At 43.6% G+C, this 15,476-nt stretch overlaps 1 protein-coding gene and 1 long non-coding RNA gene across 2 annotated transcripts; one reads left to right on the top strand and one right to left on the bottom strand.

Annotated features, from left to right (window-relative positions):
• Positions 1-178: 178 nt before the first annotated feature.
• On the bottom strand, positions 179-3,253 carry LOC143508382 (uncharacterized). The gene is made up of 2 exons (XR_013129337.1): positions 3,126-3,253; positions 179-2,351 (listed from the first exon to the last, which is right to left on the bottom strand). It is a non-coding gene; the product is annotated as an uncharacterized LOC143508382 (long non-coding RNA).
• On the top strand, positions 3,159-8,992 carry ca7 (carbonic anhydrase VII). The gene is made up of 7 exons (XM_076996833.1): positions 3,159-3,290; positions 4,611-4,808; positions 5,930-6,048; positions 6,182-6,277; positions 6,544-6,606; positions 6,793-6,948; positions 8,158-8,992. Exons 1-7 carry the CDS (start codon positions 3,254-3,256, stop codon positions 8,278-8,280), a joined length of 792 nt encoding a protein of 263 aa, XP_076852948.1. The 5' UTR covers positions 3,159-3,253; the 3' UTR covers positions 8,281-8,992.
• The last annotated feature ends 6,484 nt before the right edge of the window (positions 8,993-15,476 follow it).

The following is a 15,476-nucleotide window of genomic DNA, read 5'->3' as shown; positions in this document are numbered from 1 at the left end:
AGTGATGTAAACTAATGTAAGATATGGACTCATGCTCCTCATTGCATGTATGTGTTCTAAGACTCTTACTCCAGTGTTCATCTTAATAATCAGTAGAGTGGGTGTTGTACACACGTACCTGGACCAGTGATATCACTGCTTGCTTTACAGGTGCCTGCATCCACCTTTGATCACAGTGCACTACTTTATGTATTAGCTCCTTACAGTTTTCTCTCCATTTTTTTTTTTTGCATTTTGCTGGCTTCATATGCTGCTCTGCCTTGTAAAAACATTCAATGTTTTTGCCCAATGTGACATTTATTCCCAGATAGGAACATGGCACTGGGCTCTCAATTAATCACTGAGGTGCTGAGATTCCCTTGCCACCACTCCTTGTGCATGGCCAGGTTTACCACCTCTTGATGAGTGAATGTCACCTCTGTTAATACCTTTCACTGTATTGCTTCCTTGTTTAGGTTGCACACTAATTTGTCAAGTAGCCAATGTTGTAAATAATCCCAAAGCTATCGGACTACCAGATAGTCATATGTGCTTCATCCCTCCGCTGAAGACATTTCCACTGCTCCAGCTGTGTGCTTCACACAGCTCCAGGCGATACTGGCTGTTGTGTATAGCGCTCTATGATACTGCTTCCGGGGGGCAGTTTGGAACTCTGTTGTGACCGATTCATGGGTGAACCGTTGTTGCTCCCACACTTTCATTTCACAATAACAGCACTTAGATTTGGACTGGGGCACACCTAGCAGGTCAGAGGTTTTATCAAGCTAACTTATGACACTATTGTCCGGCTGTCTGACCAGACTGACCACCATGGACCCTCCGGCTTTGCCTGAATGATTCGTCCACATGTTCCACCTGTTCTCCTGAAGAGATCAAAAACTGTTCCTAGGTGCCACGGAGGCCTTATCGACTAGCCCATCTGAGGCACTGGGTTGGCAGGAAGACGCATCAGAGGCAGAATTGGAAGGCAAACAAGCTTTTTATTACTGGGCATAAACAAAATAACACAGTAAGTCTCAGCGTCACATCATTTCAAACATCATTTGAGTGTATATTCAATATTATCTAGACCTGTCATGGTCACAGGGCACATAATTAGAGAGGGTAGTCTCTGAGAATGTTCTAAAAGCAATGATGATTGACAGTAAGCTTTCCCAACTCACAAGAAGAGTCTCCTGTTTCTTTAGGTGCGAGAAACACTTGGACTTAAGAATTAGCAGAGGTGTGCACAAACATTTGGCCAAATTGTGCAATCACAACATGGTCAATAGGCAGTTCTTATTCTTGCTAATCACGTAAGTAATACGAGCCCAGGCTGGTGAGGGTGAAACAGCACAGAGTTAAACAGTTTGTTCTATAACTCATGCAATATGGGTCAATATAGACAACAACCGGTTTTGTTAGAAAAAAACCCTGCCCAGTTCAATTTTGAGCTAATCTGCATGAAGTTTAATAGAATCTTCACAAAAATTGACACAAAGAATCTTTACACAATGTCTCTAACAGACCGTATGTAATGGATTTTCAAAACCATTTACCCATGACATATAACCATATGACTGATATGGTTGCACAGTGCCACCACATTAGAAATGCACAATAGATAAATAATTTAAGTAACCTATCAAATTTGGAATGTTTGTCAAAAGGGGGCGTTATAATGGGAAATTAACTTCGATGGGTTCTATGAACTCGCTATACTAAGATGCTTGACATTGATCAGTCTAATGGACAGCGCAACAGTGCATTCGGTGTGTGAAATTTTGTTCCATACGAGACAAGAGGATCACTTTAGCAGTTCCTGGCTCAAACCAATCAAAAAAAGTTGATTGTTTTGTAGCTAATTTCAGCAATATGTCAGACTTAAGTTTACTCCTACAAATTTCATGTGATTTTCAGTCTCCAGAAACATTTGATCAAGTTTTCAGTTTCCACAAAGATTTTACTCTTGGTCCATTATGCCTTTTTTATGCCAATATCTGTCTCACTGCGTTTTTGGCATTTTGATGTGTAATTTTTAAGCAATTGCAATACAAATTTGAACATCATAATCAGTGCAACAATTAAGTTAGATTCTTCATGGAAATTTCCACGCCCTTGTGTATCCTGACTACTTTTATATAGCAGACGTATGCAGAGGTTTATGGGTTCCTGTTTCCCACATGAGCAACAGATTTACACCTGAGAATTAAATTGTCACAAGCATCCAAGTATAGTGTTACAACCTTAGATAATTTATGACTGGGTTCCTTACCTTTTTCTCTAGGGTTGTCTCAGATGGGGGTATCGGTGACACTGCAACTAAGGGGGTTTTCTTTCTTTCTTTTTTTGGTTTTTGGCTGTGAAAGGATCTGCCTCAGTAGAGAAAACAGTGTATGTATGTAAGTTCACTCGTGTATACCAAGTGTATACCTGTAATCTGACTTTTTGCTTTGCAGATTATAACAATACACAATTTTTCTAAGGACAATCCAAAGTTACAGTGAATTGGTGACATGATTTACTGTCACCATAGGGAAGTGAACGTCAGGCTTTGAAAAAAAGATACTGCGTCAGCAGGATCAAACACTGTGGTTTGATTTACACTCTGAGAAACTAAACCCGTGTTATACTAGCCTACCTTAGTCATAGCAGCAGTTTCAGCCAGAAAGAGGCCAAAACACATTAGTGAACTCTTGGTCGGAGGTGGACATTCCAGGTTCAGAAAGTAAAACTCTTTCCCAGGATTTTATTCAAGCTTGCTGGATTTATGAGTGCAAGACAAGTAAAATTAGTGGAACCAAAACAAGCCTGAGCAAAATCTTGATGAGGACTTTTACTTTCTGAACTTGGAATGCCCACCTCTGCTCTTGGTAGAGTATAATATTATAGATTATTCGTTTAATACTCTAACAATTTACTTTTTTGTTTTTCCAAATGGCGAAGGCATGGCAATGGCATAGCTCATCTTCATAAACGAATAGTCCTAAATTAAGACCACAATAATAAACGCCCTCATCGGAAATGTAAAGCCAATAAAGAGCTGTGTGGTATACGGCCCGAATAACGGATGGGCCAGCTTTAGGGGAGGTGTGGCAGAAAGGGAGAACTCCCTCCTCCCTCATCCTCCCTCCTCACGCCCTCACCTGTTAGTCGAGCACGTTTGTTCACGCATAGCCAGCCAAGTGTGGACCGTCACCGACGTCCAACTTCCAAGTTCGTGGACAAACCAACCGAGGCAACTTCCTTTACTGCCCTTCCCCGAAGAGTCGTGATGACCGGCAATAAGTGGGGTTACGGTGAGGAGGATGGTAAGAGAAACTCGAAGTTTATCTGCCTTTATAACATGTTGGGCACGGTCTCGCAATAGAGCGGCTTATCTGCTTTATGGAGTCACGTGATCTCCCACGCTCCCAGTTCTTAGTCATATTCAGTGTAGAAGTGTTTGAGTGTGTAGGTGTAAACTGCGGTTTCTTGAGTAACTCTGTTTCTCTCATTTCAAATAAGCCGTAGTTTGTAGTGCAGAGACGATATTCGGTTTCACCTTAATGACAGTGGCTGGTGGGGTGCCTTTATTTAGCAAAACTTTGTGCAAATATGGGGTTAAGACTGGCAACGTTAGTGCGGGTATATCACTCCTCTGTACAATCCGACTCCCCCTCCCAAGACGCCACAGATGATATTTGGGAGAATCTAGCAGACATCGTGTTGGCATCACAAATCATACTGTCCTCATTAAAAAAAACCCTTGTTGAACATAGACATGTGCTTTATATGAAAAGGTCTACAAATCTTGATAAATCGCCAAAATAAAAGACGTTAACCTGACTTTTCAGTTCTGTACTGTGATTATAACTTTAAGCACTCTAGTTTTGTCCTAACTAGATAATTAGACATAATTGTGGAATATTTGTCCAATATCTTATTAAAAAGGGACCAAGTCAGGTTGTCAGTAAGATGTAGCCTATAAGATGTAAAGTTGTCAGTAATGACGAGGAATAGTAAATATGTTACTGCTCCAGTCCTGAGAATTAAAAATAGTGTTTAAAAAAAAGTGTTCTGGTAATTCTTAGCACGATTGAAAGGCATCCGATCCCTCTGGGTAACAAACTTTACTGGGTATACAAACTTTGATAAAGCACATTTTATTAAACACATTTAACACGCATGAATCGGTGTGTCTTTGGTTGGATGTAGATAATGTTGCGCAAGTTTGCTGTGATGGACAAAGATTAGCCCTTTATACGTGGAAACAACGGAAGTCACGAGTATCATCTGCTGAGGAGTCGGAATCCGGCACAACACCTGTTGTCTTGATCATTATTAGCAGTTGTGCTGACACTAGTTTCTCTGAGCCATGTTTTAGTACACACATTATTAACTTATGAAGAGTTAGTGAAATAACTGCTGAGCTGAGTCAGGTGTGTTGGGTAAACAGGGGGGAAAAATCAGGAAAACAGGGTTGCCCAGCTCTGTTGATTTTTGCTGTCCTAATACACCTGCTAAGCCTGCAATTGTCCCGATGAGTTTCAGAGTTACCACATTTCTAAAGCTGGAAGGGGCACACCCACTACAGTGATTTTTTTTTTCTGTGTGTGTTAAAAGTTTACGACATGTTGCTGTGTTCGCAGGTCCATCCTCATGGCACAAGGACTACCCCATAGCTGAAGGGGCCCGCCAGTCCCCCATCAACATTGCCCCCTCAGAAGTGGTTTACGACCACAGCCTCCCCCCCATCTCACTCCACTACGACGCCTGCGCCTCCACCAGCATATCCAACAATGGCCACTCTGTGGTGGTGGAGTTTGATGACGTCGATGATGGATCAGGTTAGTGTTCTCGATGTCTGTTATTTTCACTAAATGTTGCACTTTAAACAGAATCTGAGTGTAGGCGAACACATTTTCCTCCTCTGACATTATGCCACTTTTAGGCCTCGGTCAAGGCACAGTGGGTTTCTAATAGCAGAGGCTCATCACACATACAAACACTTGTCTCCCACGAAATGACCAGGTAGACAACCTGGTAGAGGACCTCCTGGGTAAATGAATGATCGCTGGTATTCACTTCATACATTACTAAGGACACTTCGTTCCTTTAACCTGTGGACTGGCCAATAGCTGCTTTACCTAGAAGCAAAATCGAGAAGGAACATTTACAACAGTCTGGTCAGCTTTAACTATAGGCAAATGAAAAACAATAGTTTAGAGGTCACGTCTCTAAAGGTTCAAAGCCAAAATCATTTGAGTATTAGCACTGAAATTTGTTTGAATTATTTTTTTTTCATATGCTGTATGCTTGTCATTTCGATTATTTCAAAAGTTATTTGTTTATACTGCCTTTTAAAAACACACCCCTGGTTTTTGTGTCCTGGTTTAACCTGGTGTGTCCTTTGCATTCAGTAAAATGACGACCACAGAACCGATCATTGTAGCTGAAGCACCACAACACGTTTACACATCTTTAGACTCTTTTTTTAGCGTATGTGTGTTACTAGCAGCTGTGGTGGCGTGAAGGGCTCACACTCCACAGCTGAACGTTGGTAGCTCCTCCCATTACCTGCAAACTAAGGATCAGTCAGATGTCTGGCTTTTAAATTCCATCTGTTGTATAGAATTAACAAACTAGGGGACATCGGAGCTGTGTTTTGAAGGAAGTTCAAAATTACAGTAAAAGCTGGTTATTACAGTGTTTCTCCTCCCAGTCACTGCACTACACCGGCTTCAGTAAACGAATGAGTATTAGGCCCGTTGAGTTAGACTTGAAGACACAGTGGAAGTGTGTTAGCCTGTACAGGTATCGGTGTCCTTCATCTGTGAGGAGATTCGGTTGCTCCGGGAGCTCTCGTCCTTTCAGACGTGGCGGGTTACACCTATGGTGTAGAGAGCAAACACAGGGGCCCCAAGTGGCCCAGCTGCGGTGAATGTGATGGCTGCTTCTCTTCTGGCAGTGATCCGGGGGGGCCCCCTGGATAACTCGTACCGACTCAGACAGTTCCACTTCCATTGGGGGGGGAAGGGTTGCCATGGCTCAGAGCACACTGTCGCCGGGAAGACTTACACGTCTGAGGTGAGGGCTTAGAAACAAGATTACTCTGTAAAATCTCTTACACACACACACACACACACACACACACACACACTGGCCATGCCCATTTCAACCTCGCGTTTATAACCCACTACTGTGAATCCTCTTGCTCCAGCTGCATCTGGTCCATTGGAACGCTGCCAAGTACAACTCGTTTGGAGAGGCTGCGCTCGCCCCGGATGGTCTGGCTGTGCTTGGCATTTTTTTGGAGGTCAGGGTCTCTCTCGTCCCGTCCCACTGCAGCCCAGACCATGGCAGAGTCCCAGTACCTTTAGCCGCAGTGCAACAGATTTAGACTTGGTTTGTTGCATGTTAACATCCACGTGAACATATCTGTGGCTCAAATGACTGTATAGCTCCTTCCAAAAGTAACTGAATAAGTTCTAAATCAGCAAGTCATTTATAGAGTCCTTTGTTGTTTTTACACAGATTTAACTGTATGGAGTGAATCGGATGTCGTGTTGTGCTTATTTACAGATAGGAGATAAACACTGTGGTCTGCATAAGATAACCGATTCCTTATACATGGTTAAATTCAAGGTACGCTTTTGTTTGTTTTATATTTTCTGTGTGAAAATGAATTTAAAATGCATAATCCAAAACAAACCAATCTGCATGCCATGCTGTGTATTTGAAGAGATTCCTCAGTGCTGTGTCTCCATTCTTACCCTTTATTAACTACATGCACTTGAGCATCGTTAACATTTCAGCGTTGGCACTTTTCAGGGAACGGTCGCTGGTTTCCGGGAGTTCAACCCAAAGTGCCTCCTGCCGTCGAGTTTGAAGTACTGGACCTACCCTGGCTCGTTGACCACTCCTCCGCTCTACGAAAGCGTTACCTGGATTATTCTGGCCGAACCCATCACGGTTTCGGAGAAGCAGGTGGGCTTTCTGGAGGATCACGCCCGTTATGTCTTAACATCGAGTTGTTCATAACTTTGCACTTCACACACAAGTGGGGGGTAGAAGTCATTCGGGTTCTCCGCACAGATTAGTCTTTGGTAGTGATTGGCTTGCTCAGAAAATCTCATTTGTCGTAGTGCAAGTGGGGTAAGTAGACCCATTACTGTCGGTTACGTCCTCTCCCCTGTGTATAGATGCTTTATTCCCACTTCGTCATATAGTCGTCGTGGTATTGAGCTCGAACCCTGGCGTAATGCCGCACAACGTGATCACATTTCAGGGTCACTGTGTCATAAAATAAGTTTAGATTAGTGGCTCCTTGTCCTTGATCATGCAATGTTACGTTATTCGGCTGAGTATACAGTATGCGTGTTGAGTATTCACCGAGTATACAGTATACCTGTGATGTCAGCAGGGAGGGACATCAGGTGCAGGAATGTGCCTTTACTTTCCATCAGGGAATAAAGTAAACAAACAAAAGAACCTGCAAAAAAACCCAAAACAAAACGGCAGATGGTCACTGGCGGTAAGACCCGGGACTCTGAGACACCGCAGAGTAGCTGAGATCCTTGGGCCGCCTTGAGTGTAGGAACAGGGGAAGTAAACACAGGTGTGCTTGGGGGTCACGTGACTGGGGGCAGGGCATGTCCCACATTCTGAAAATCCACACAAAGTGTGTGAGTGTGTGTGTGCGCAGCTGTACTGTGAGCTCTGTTGTATGGGCTCTGGGTCTCCTGGCTGCTCTTTGGGTCTTTGATGCTGTCTAGGTGAATGTGACTGATGTGTATTGGCTTTCCTGCCGGACTTGTGAAAAGCTTAGTAAATCTCCTGGGCCACGTGAGAGTCCTGGGCCACGTGAGAGTCCTGGGCCACGTGAGGAACTTTCAGTGAGCAAACCATGACAGGCAGGATGCTGCTGGCCTTCCTAATGTTTGGCCAAACAAAGAATCCAAAAATCTACAAAGTGACTCAGACAGAACAGGAGCTACACGTACGCACAGGTGTGAGGTTTTCACCTTCAAGCAAACTTTAGGAAATGGGAGACGGATATTTGTAAACTGAAATGGGTCCCTTGCTGTTAAAACCCACGCACACACTCACACCTCTCTCTCTCTCTCCCTCTCCCTCTCCCTCTCTCTCCCTATCACACATCTCCTCCTCTGGCTTGGGCCTCCACCCTGGCCACAGATGGGGATGTTCAGGACATTGCTCTTCAGCAGCGAGGAGGAGGAACAGCGGAAGCGGATGGAGAACAACTTCCGCCCCCCACAGCCGCTGAAGGGCAGGACCGTCCGCGCTTCCTTTCAGTAGCCCCGCCCCTCACCGTCGCCCATGACAACGCACTTCCATTCTCGGGCAACATTGCAAAATCAGCAGTTTCACTTCACAGTGGTTTGTTCTAATGGAACTGTGGATACTGTAAGATGCATTTGTAAGGCCTGGGCCCCTCTATGCACTATGAAGGCATCTGTTAACAGACTCATCTGCTGTACAGGGACTGGTGCAAAGCTGTAATGAGTCACGGGACTGCTGGGTATTCTGTAGAAGTGTGAAAATTTGCACGTTCAGGTTTGGTCTGCTGGTACAAAACACGTTCTGGGGCTAGTTTTCGCCCCGTTTTGGGTGGTCGTTCTCTTAAATGTAGATGACTCGTACAAAGGTAGAGGCAGCGATGTTTGTGGGGTGTTTTTTTTTTGCTTGGCTGACTAATGCCAGAAAGGTGTCGAGTGATGACATGTGCGCACATCCTTTGAGACCACGCTGGTGCCCGGATCCCCTCTGATCCGCCTCGATCAGACTCTTTCAGAGGGACCCCTCCTCTGCACGGCGTCCAGAAGCTTTGCAGTACTCCAGCCTGACAGGTGGGGCTGAATTATTCAGCTGCTGACTTACTTTCAAGAACTGGGGCAGCAGTTTGAACCCAGCAATATGGGCTTGGATCCAGACCATACATTACATTAAAAAAAAAAAAAAGCAAAAGAGCTTCTGGGCCATCCATGAGGCTATCAGTTGTGATTTGAGTGAGCCTGGTGTTTAAACCATTCCTCCTTAGCCATACGACTCTTTGAAATATGGAGCTGTTAATTCATGGGGCTCTGGCTTTAAATCTGTTCAAACATGCACGGGACGCCACCCTGCACACAAATTGGTGTCGGCCTTCGTTTTGAGCTACAGGCTATGTTGGTGCCTCACAGATTAACAGTTCTCTTTAGGCAGACTTCTGAGTATTGACCTGCTGGGAATATTTAAGAATGTCACAGCGATTGAAAGAACTTCATGTAATGTTCCTGACTTGAAAAGCATACACTTTGATAGATTTGCAGATTTGACAAAGTACAGTTTAAATCTAAAGGATTTTACAACTAACTATGTATGAAATTATCTATTTTTTAATATAAATCTAAGTTTATTGACCTGTGAAATATATACAAATTGATTAAATAAAATCGCATTAGAATTTATTTGTGCTAGACTAATTTCATCCGTATAATTTTTTATTGTATTGAGCTGAATAGATGTTTTCACTGACTGGTATCATTTGTTTACAAACATGTCACCGACACTTTGGTCTCCATATTCCGAAAGCATGGCTCTCTTCCGTCCGTTGTTTCATTGAAGTGAAGGTGTTCGTCATGACCTTACCGCGCGATGCCTCGCCGCATGGTCGTGCTGCTGTGTCTCCTGCCATCTGGTGGTGAAGGGTTAATTAACTTTTCTCTGCGTGTTTGCGCACGAATATATTACCTGCCCACTTAAACAAATTGCTCATTGTTGTATTGATCCCACAGGAGTACCAGGCACGCTCTGCTTTCAGAGTTTAGACATCTCACTATTACCGGTGGTTTGCCACCCAGAGATATCCAGATGACCGCGGTCTTGTGGTCAGAAGCTAAATATAAGAGTTAGTGGTGAACCTTTTTATGCAAAGATGATGCATCATTGCAACTATACAGTTCACGAAATATTTAAAACTAAAAATCCTTCGTTTTACTAATGGGCTAACTGTCTCTTTCTGTTGTTGACTAAAGGTCTGAAAATTGGTTTCACGGTGCAACAAAGTATGTTACAAATTGGTAAGGAAGTTGCTAATTGTACGTTAGACGTCTGCAGACAAATATCTGTCGTATGTGATTGTGAAGACATCAGGGGCTTGGGTCCCTCACCTTTCATGCTCCAGTGAAACAGAAGATGTTGATCTTGTTTCTAAAATAATTTAAGAAAAATAAATAGTGTATGCTGATGTTTGGTTATCACTGCCAAACTTGCTTCTCTCTCTCGGAGTCTAGTTTCTAAGAATAGATGAATCTATGCTCTTTTTCAACTCTCATTTCTGCAAGAGTCTATGAGACCTTATTATTACCTGAAGGGCCTTCTGACATCACACTACCATAATGGTAGAGGGACAAATGAATATTTAACGTCTAACAGTGACTCGTGACTTCCTCCTCAGAGCAGGGCGGGCGGCGATGGCTGTGGACGTAACGTGTAGTTATGCTGTCGATGGAACATTCACAGGCAGACATTTGTTCCACGACAATGAGCCGGTCAGGGCTCACTGCACTGGGAGAGACGGGTTAATGGGTTCAGCAGGGGCACTAGGCCAGTCATGCAGTCCTGCCCCTTACACAAGAACATGCTGTCTAAGGCTGCTAATTGGTGGAAACATTTTTCCTGGCCATTTCTTAATTGAAGTGAGGAGTTTTTAAAAGCTTTCGCTTACTTTGGTTAGTTAATCTCTATTAATCACTATTATATAACTATCATTATTAGGGAGTTGATTTTTTGGATTAAATGTGCTCATTAAATATTTAAAGCATACAGAAAACATTACTGCAATTCTACTAATGGAACATGTTGGATAATGGAAAATATGGGTATGTAACAATTAATACAGCCTACATTCACGTGCTAGGTTATTCTAACTGAAACCCTGTATTTTGTGCAGCTGTAATTTTAGAAATGTCCACAAGATGGCAGTATATGCCGTGGCATATCGCCTTAATCTCACTGAAAAGTGATGATACAAGAATGATTAGAACAATCATCTTAAAATATAACCTATAGGGCCTTGAGAAAAGCAAGGAAAAGGAAATAAAAGACATAATAAAATAAACGTTTGAAAAAAATGCAAGCGTAAAGGAAAAGGCCGGTTTTTAATTGTAATATTTTTAAATATTTTCAGAACAATACAGAATGGTGTGTGTATATATATATATATATATATATATATATATATATATATATATATATATATATATATATATATATATATATATATATATATATATTTTTTTTTTTTTATGATTTTAACCACTTCATGCGAAATAGTCATGCATCAGATAGGCCCTCTTCTCTGGGCGGTATATTGATAATCTGAGTTCTGATGACCTATTGGTCGGTCGTCCATCCTTCTGCCTCAAGGTCGCACACTGATAATGACGTAAAAGAATCTGCTTGTCCCTCAAAAGTGATGCGATCACACTTTTCAAAATCTCAAGGGGATGCGCATCCGTGTGTCAGTTGTCTCCCTTTTGTCATCTGAGCGGTGTGATTCACAGATATTTTCTGTTTGCTCCTTCATTAATTATGAATGGGACTCCGCAGATGGCGTATATTTAACATGTCTGCAGGAATAGATGTCCCAGAATAGAAGCGGAGGCGCTGGGTTAAGACCGAGGACACCTGAGCAAGCACAAACGTGCACGAGCGCGATCAATGCGGATAATGTAAACTGCGTTTGGGTCTCGTATAAATAGCTGACGTGATATTTTTGGCACGTGGGGTTTATCGATTATATCTAGTGACGTTTCGATGGTGCCCTTGGGAGATGACTGACTCCAGACTCGGACACACAGATACAGAGTTTATCTGTTTCGCTTTCGGATCCTCTTTAGTAAATGACACATGACAAAATGCAATCAACTCTGTGACCAAATGCGTGACTAATGTTGCTTACAACCAACGAAAAGTTGCTCTCTTTCATACAGTACTGATTAAGGCAAAGATTTGGTTCATAGACAAAGTCTGAAATAATATAATATTAGTTTTTTTTGTTTGTGTCAATTTTTTTTAATGCAATTTTCAAATTTGGCTTTGAAATAGCCTGTTTTAGTTTTAGCAATAGTGCTGCATCTAGTCAATGATCATTGTAGTCAATGTCAAGAACGCACCACAATCAGAAAGCTATCTCCAACACGAAAACTACAATACATCTCATCATTGTAATGGTTGCAAGCTTTAATAGCAATGGTCCTTATTGTGGTCAGATACAGTTTACAAATCTTTTTTCCCCCTAGGTTACCGAAATCTTTGCTTTAGATGTTTTTCATAATGTTTGAATACAGTAACCTTGGGGCCTTTTAAAAATGTCCTTACCGTTGACCTTAAGAAGCACACAGAATACATGCAAGCAGGAGAGGCCACTTGTCTTATTAAGTGCTCTTCTAATTTTATAAACACTGCATTGTTCTTTCAAGCGTCACACCACTGTACGTTTTTACGACTGTAGAGGGCAGGCAGTGAAGTCCAGGTCAAACACACACACACACACAATCTCTGCCTCATCGTTGGCAGAAGCTCATGTTGCTATGGTTACAAACAAACAGGCTGCTGACTACCACCTCCTATCTGTCGCTCTCTAACGCCACGAACAAGCGAGCTGTCGATGTCACCCGTCATATCACAGAATGTCTTGCACACTCTTCCTGAAATCTTTCATTGTAGTGTAGCGTGACGATGTTTGTTTGTTGTGTAGCGTGTGACAATGTTTGATAGTTGTGTAGCGTGTGACGGTGTTTGTTGTGTAGAGTGTGACTGTGTTTGATTGTTGTGTAGCGTGTGACAATGTTTGATTGTTGTGTAGCGTGTGACGGTGTTTGTTGTGTAGAGTGTGACTGTGTTTGATTGTTGTATAGCGTGTGACACCAAGCAGCTCCCGTCAGAAGCCCGGGCTGTACCTTGACCTTGAGATGATCAGGCTGCCCTGTCCGAGCTGGTACATCTCAATGAGACCTGTGATAAACATGATTTAAATAAATGTGTCAGAGCTGACCCCATTCATCCCAGATTCCTCACAACTGGCACCCCTCCATCATTCTGCAGACCCCACGCTGTGCTACGAATGGCTGTACCGCCTCTGACACACACACAAAAAAAACCATGAGTGGCTGTGATGAACCAGTCTGGGAAAAGGTCAGTTGGAGCAGCTGGTTTGGATCACGCTGTTTTTGGGCCAGCTGTGCTTCTTCCTCGGCCCTGATGGGGGCGCACTGCCGAACACCGCTAGAAACACAGCACAGTGCATTTACTGATACTTCACCCTCCTGCCTCTGCTGGGACGACCACCTTATTTACGTTCCTCACACTGACGCCCGCCAGGAAGTCCCGGCAGTCCAGCTTATACAGTGTCAGTTGGACCCTTGAAGGAGCTGCTGGCATAGTCCCCCTGCGCTCACGACTACTGATTCACATTACAGCGAAATTTGACTAAGCGTATTAGCGGCAATGCCATAAAACACGATGGATGACACATAATGACAGTAAGGGCAGGCTGCTGAGGTGAACCATGCAAACATCTCCAGCCCTGTGCCTGCTGGCAGCAGTCCTGGTTTCAGTATTACAAGCCCTGGGAGATTCCCGTGCCATTTAATCTGTTATGTGGGATGTTACCCTCACTGGGGTATTAAAAAGTGGTGAGGGAAGAGCTTTAGGTCACATCTAATTATTATCAGAGTTGTACTTGATATTGTCACTTGGTAAATGTGGCTCAGTATTGACCCATCCTTCTTTGGACCAGGAAATGACCGCTCAAGCCCAGGGCTTCACGACACCTGTCCTGAAAGTAGCGTGATTTGATGCACGTGCATTCCCTCTGTCTTGGTCACTCTCTAATTGAAAGCACAAGAAAATGTTGACTTTAGTGACAGCTTGGCTCAACACCAAGCAGCTGTCTGTCACAGAACAAAGCAGACCTCTTAAACATGCCAGGGGTTTAACCTTTGACCCCGAGATCAGCAGTGTGTCTCCCTGCGCAAGTCACACACCGTAGCCAAGCCAGCATAACAGTGACAGTTATGCCTAGTTTAATTTGGAAAATCCTACCCATGACCTCTAACCTGGTGTGGGTCCAGAGGTGTTCCACACACTGCAACAGATCCGAATAAAACACTGCGAAGTCTTCCAGGAACGCAGCGAGGGTGGGGGGTATTTTGGTAGTATTGCCTGCTGGATCACTCCCAGTGTGACCCCTACCCTTGTCATGCGTGCCTCTCGCACTGCTCCTTTCCCCTATCTCCCGAAACCACCCCTCCTACCCCGCACGGGCCCGAGGGGTCAGTCATGCACCCGTCAAAAGTTTCCATCAGAAGACCAGCCCGCTCCAAAAATAGCCCCTCGCTGCCCTTTATAAACCGAAGTGGCCCTATAAAAAGAGTCACTGGGCAGCAGGGGTGGTGGTGTGACCCTATCTTTAGCTTTATTTATGTCGCACTGTTGACAGCAACACTCACATGCTTTCCAGTCACCATTAAGACGATCACATGTCTGTGGCTGCCCTGTGTCCTGCTGTGTTCTGTGCACCTTGCGTCCTGCAATGTACTGTGGCTGCTGCATGTCCTGCAGTGCTTTGTGGCCATCACAGGTCCTGTGTCCTGCTCCAGTAAATCCTTCTTGGCAGAAAAGCCTGATAATTTGTGCCTAGAGTTACAAACACAAACAGTGCTGTTGTACACATAATGACAGACGGGGTGGAGGCCTGAATTCTTTCCATCCAATTATCGTTTATTTTCAAAATACCTGTTAAATTGCAGCAATTGCAGTAATAATCTGTGCTTTTAATTTACAAGGTGGACTCAAAGGGATAATCAGTGTTTTAAAATAAAATGAAAATGCTGGGATTTAATGTTAGAAAGTGTTTTCAGTCCAAAATGCAACGTAGTGTCCATGCTGTTGTGAACATTTTAAAACAGCTTATGATCCAGAATGGCAGAGCCTTTCAATGAGCGATACATGTAAAAGAAGAAAAACATTATACTTATGAAATTGTACATATGAATTAAATCTTCTCACTACTTCGAAAACTAAACCAAGATGATTTTATATTTTTATATTTTTTCCAGTCCTATAATGATCAGAATGAATTTCTGAAAGGAATGAAGTAGGAAAAGGGATTTCTTTATGGGCCCCAACTGAATCCTGGTGGTGTGTGGTGGTGGTGGTGTGTGGTGGGTGGGTGTGTGTTGGTGGTGTGTGGTGGGTGGGTGTGTGGTGGTGGTGTGTGGTGGGTGGGTGTGTGGTGGGTGGGTGTGTGTGTGGTGGGTGGGTGTGTGGTGGGGGTATGTGGTGGTGGTGTGTGGTGGTGGTGTGTGGTGGTGGGTGTGTGTGTGGTGGTGGTGTGTGGTGGTGGTGTGTGGTGGGGGTGGGGGTGATCACTGGAATCAAAAGCCAGCCTCGTGCTGCCTGTGATATCCTCGTCATCAGGGCCCGTCTGTCTCACTCATTATCCCTCT

Source organism: Brachyhypopomus gauderio, chromosome 1, assembly GCF_052324685.1.
Source record: "Brachyhypopomus gauderio isolate BG-103 chromosome 1, BGAUD_0.2, whole genome shotgun sequence".
NCBI lineage: Eukaryota > Metazoa > Chordata > Actinopteri > Gymnotiformes > Hypopomidae > Brachyhypopomus > Brachyhypopomus gauderio.
This window is presented reverse-complemented; position numbering and strand designations above follow the sequence as displayed.

What these genes read in the sequence shown, in the direction of transcription:
- ca7 (XM_076996833.1), top strand. Translation starts at nt 3,254, where the DNA reads ATGACCGGCAATAAGTGGGGTTACGGTGAGGAGGATG. An exon ending in TGACGTCGATGATGGATCAG is followed by an intron (nt 4,809 to 5,929) that starts GTTAGTGTTCTC and finishes CTCTTCTGGCAG; the next exon opens with TGATCCGGGGGGGCCCCCTG. An exon ending in TCACGGTTTCGGAGAAGCAG is followed by an intron (nt 6,949 to 8,157) that starts GTGGGCTTTCTG and finishes CCCTGGCCACAG; the next exon opens with ATGGGGATGTTCAGGACATT.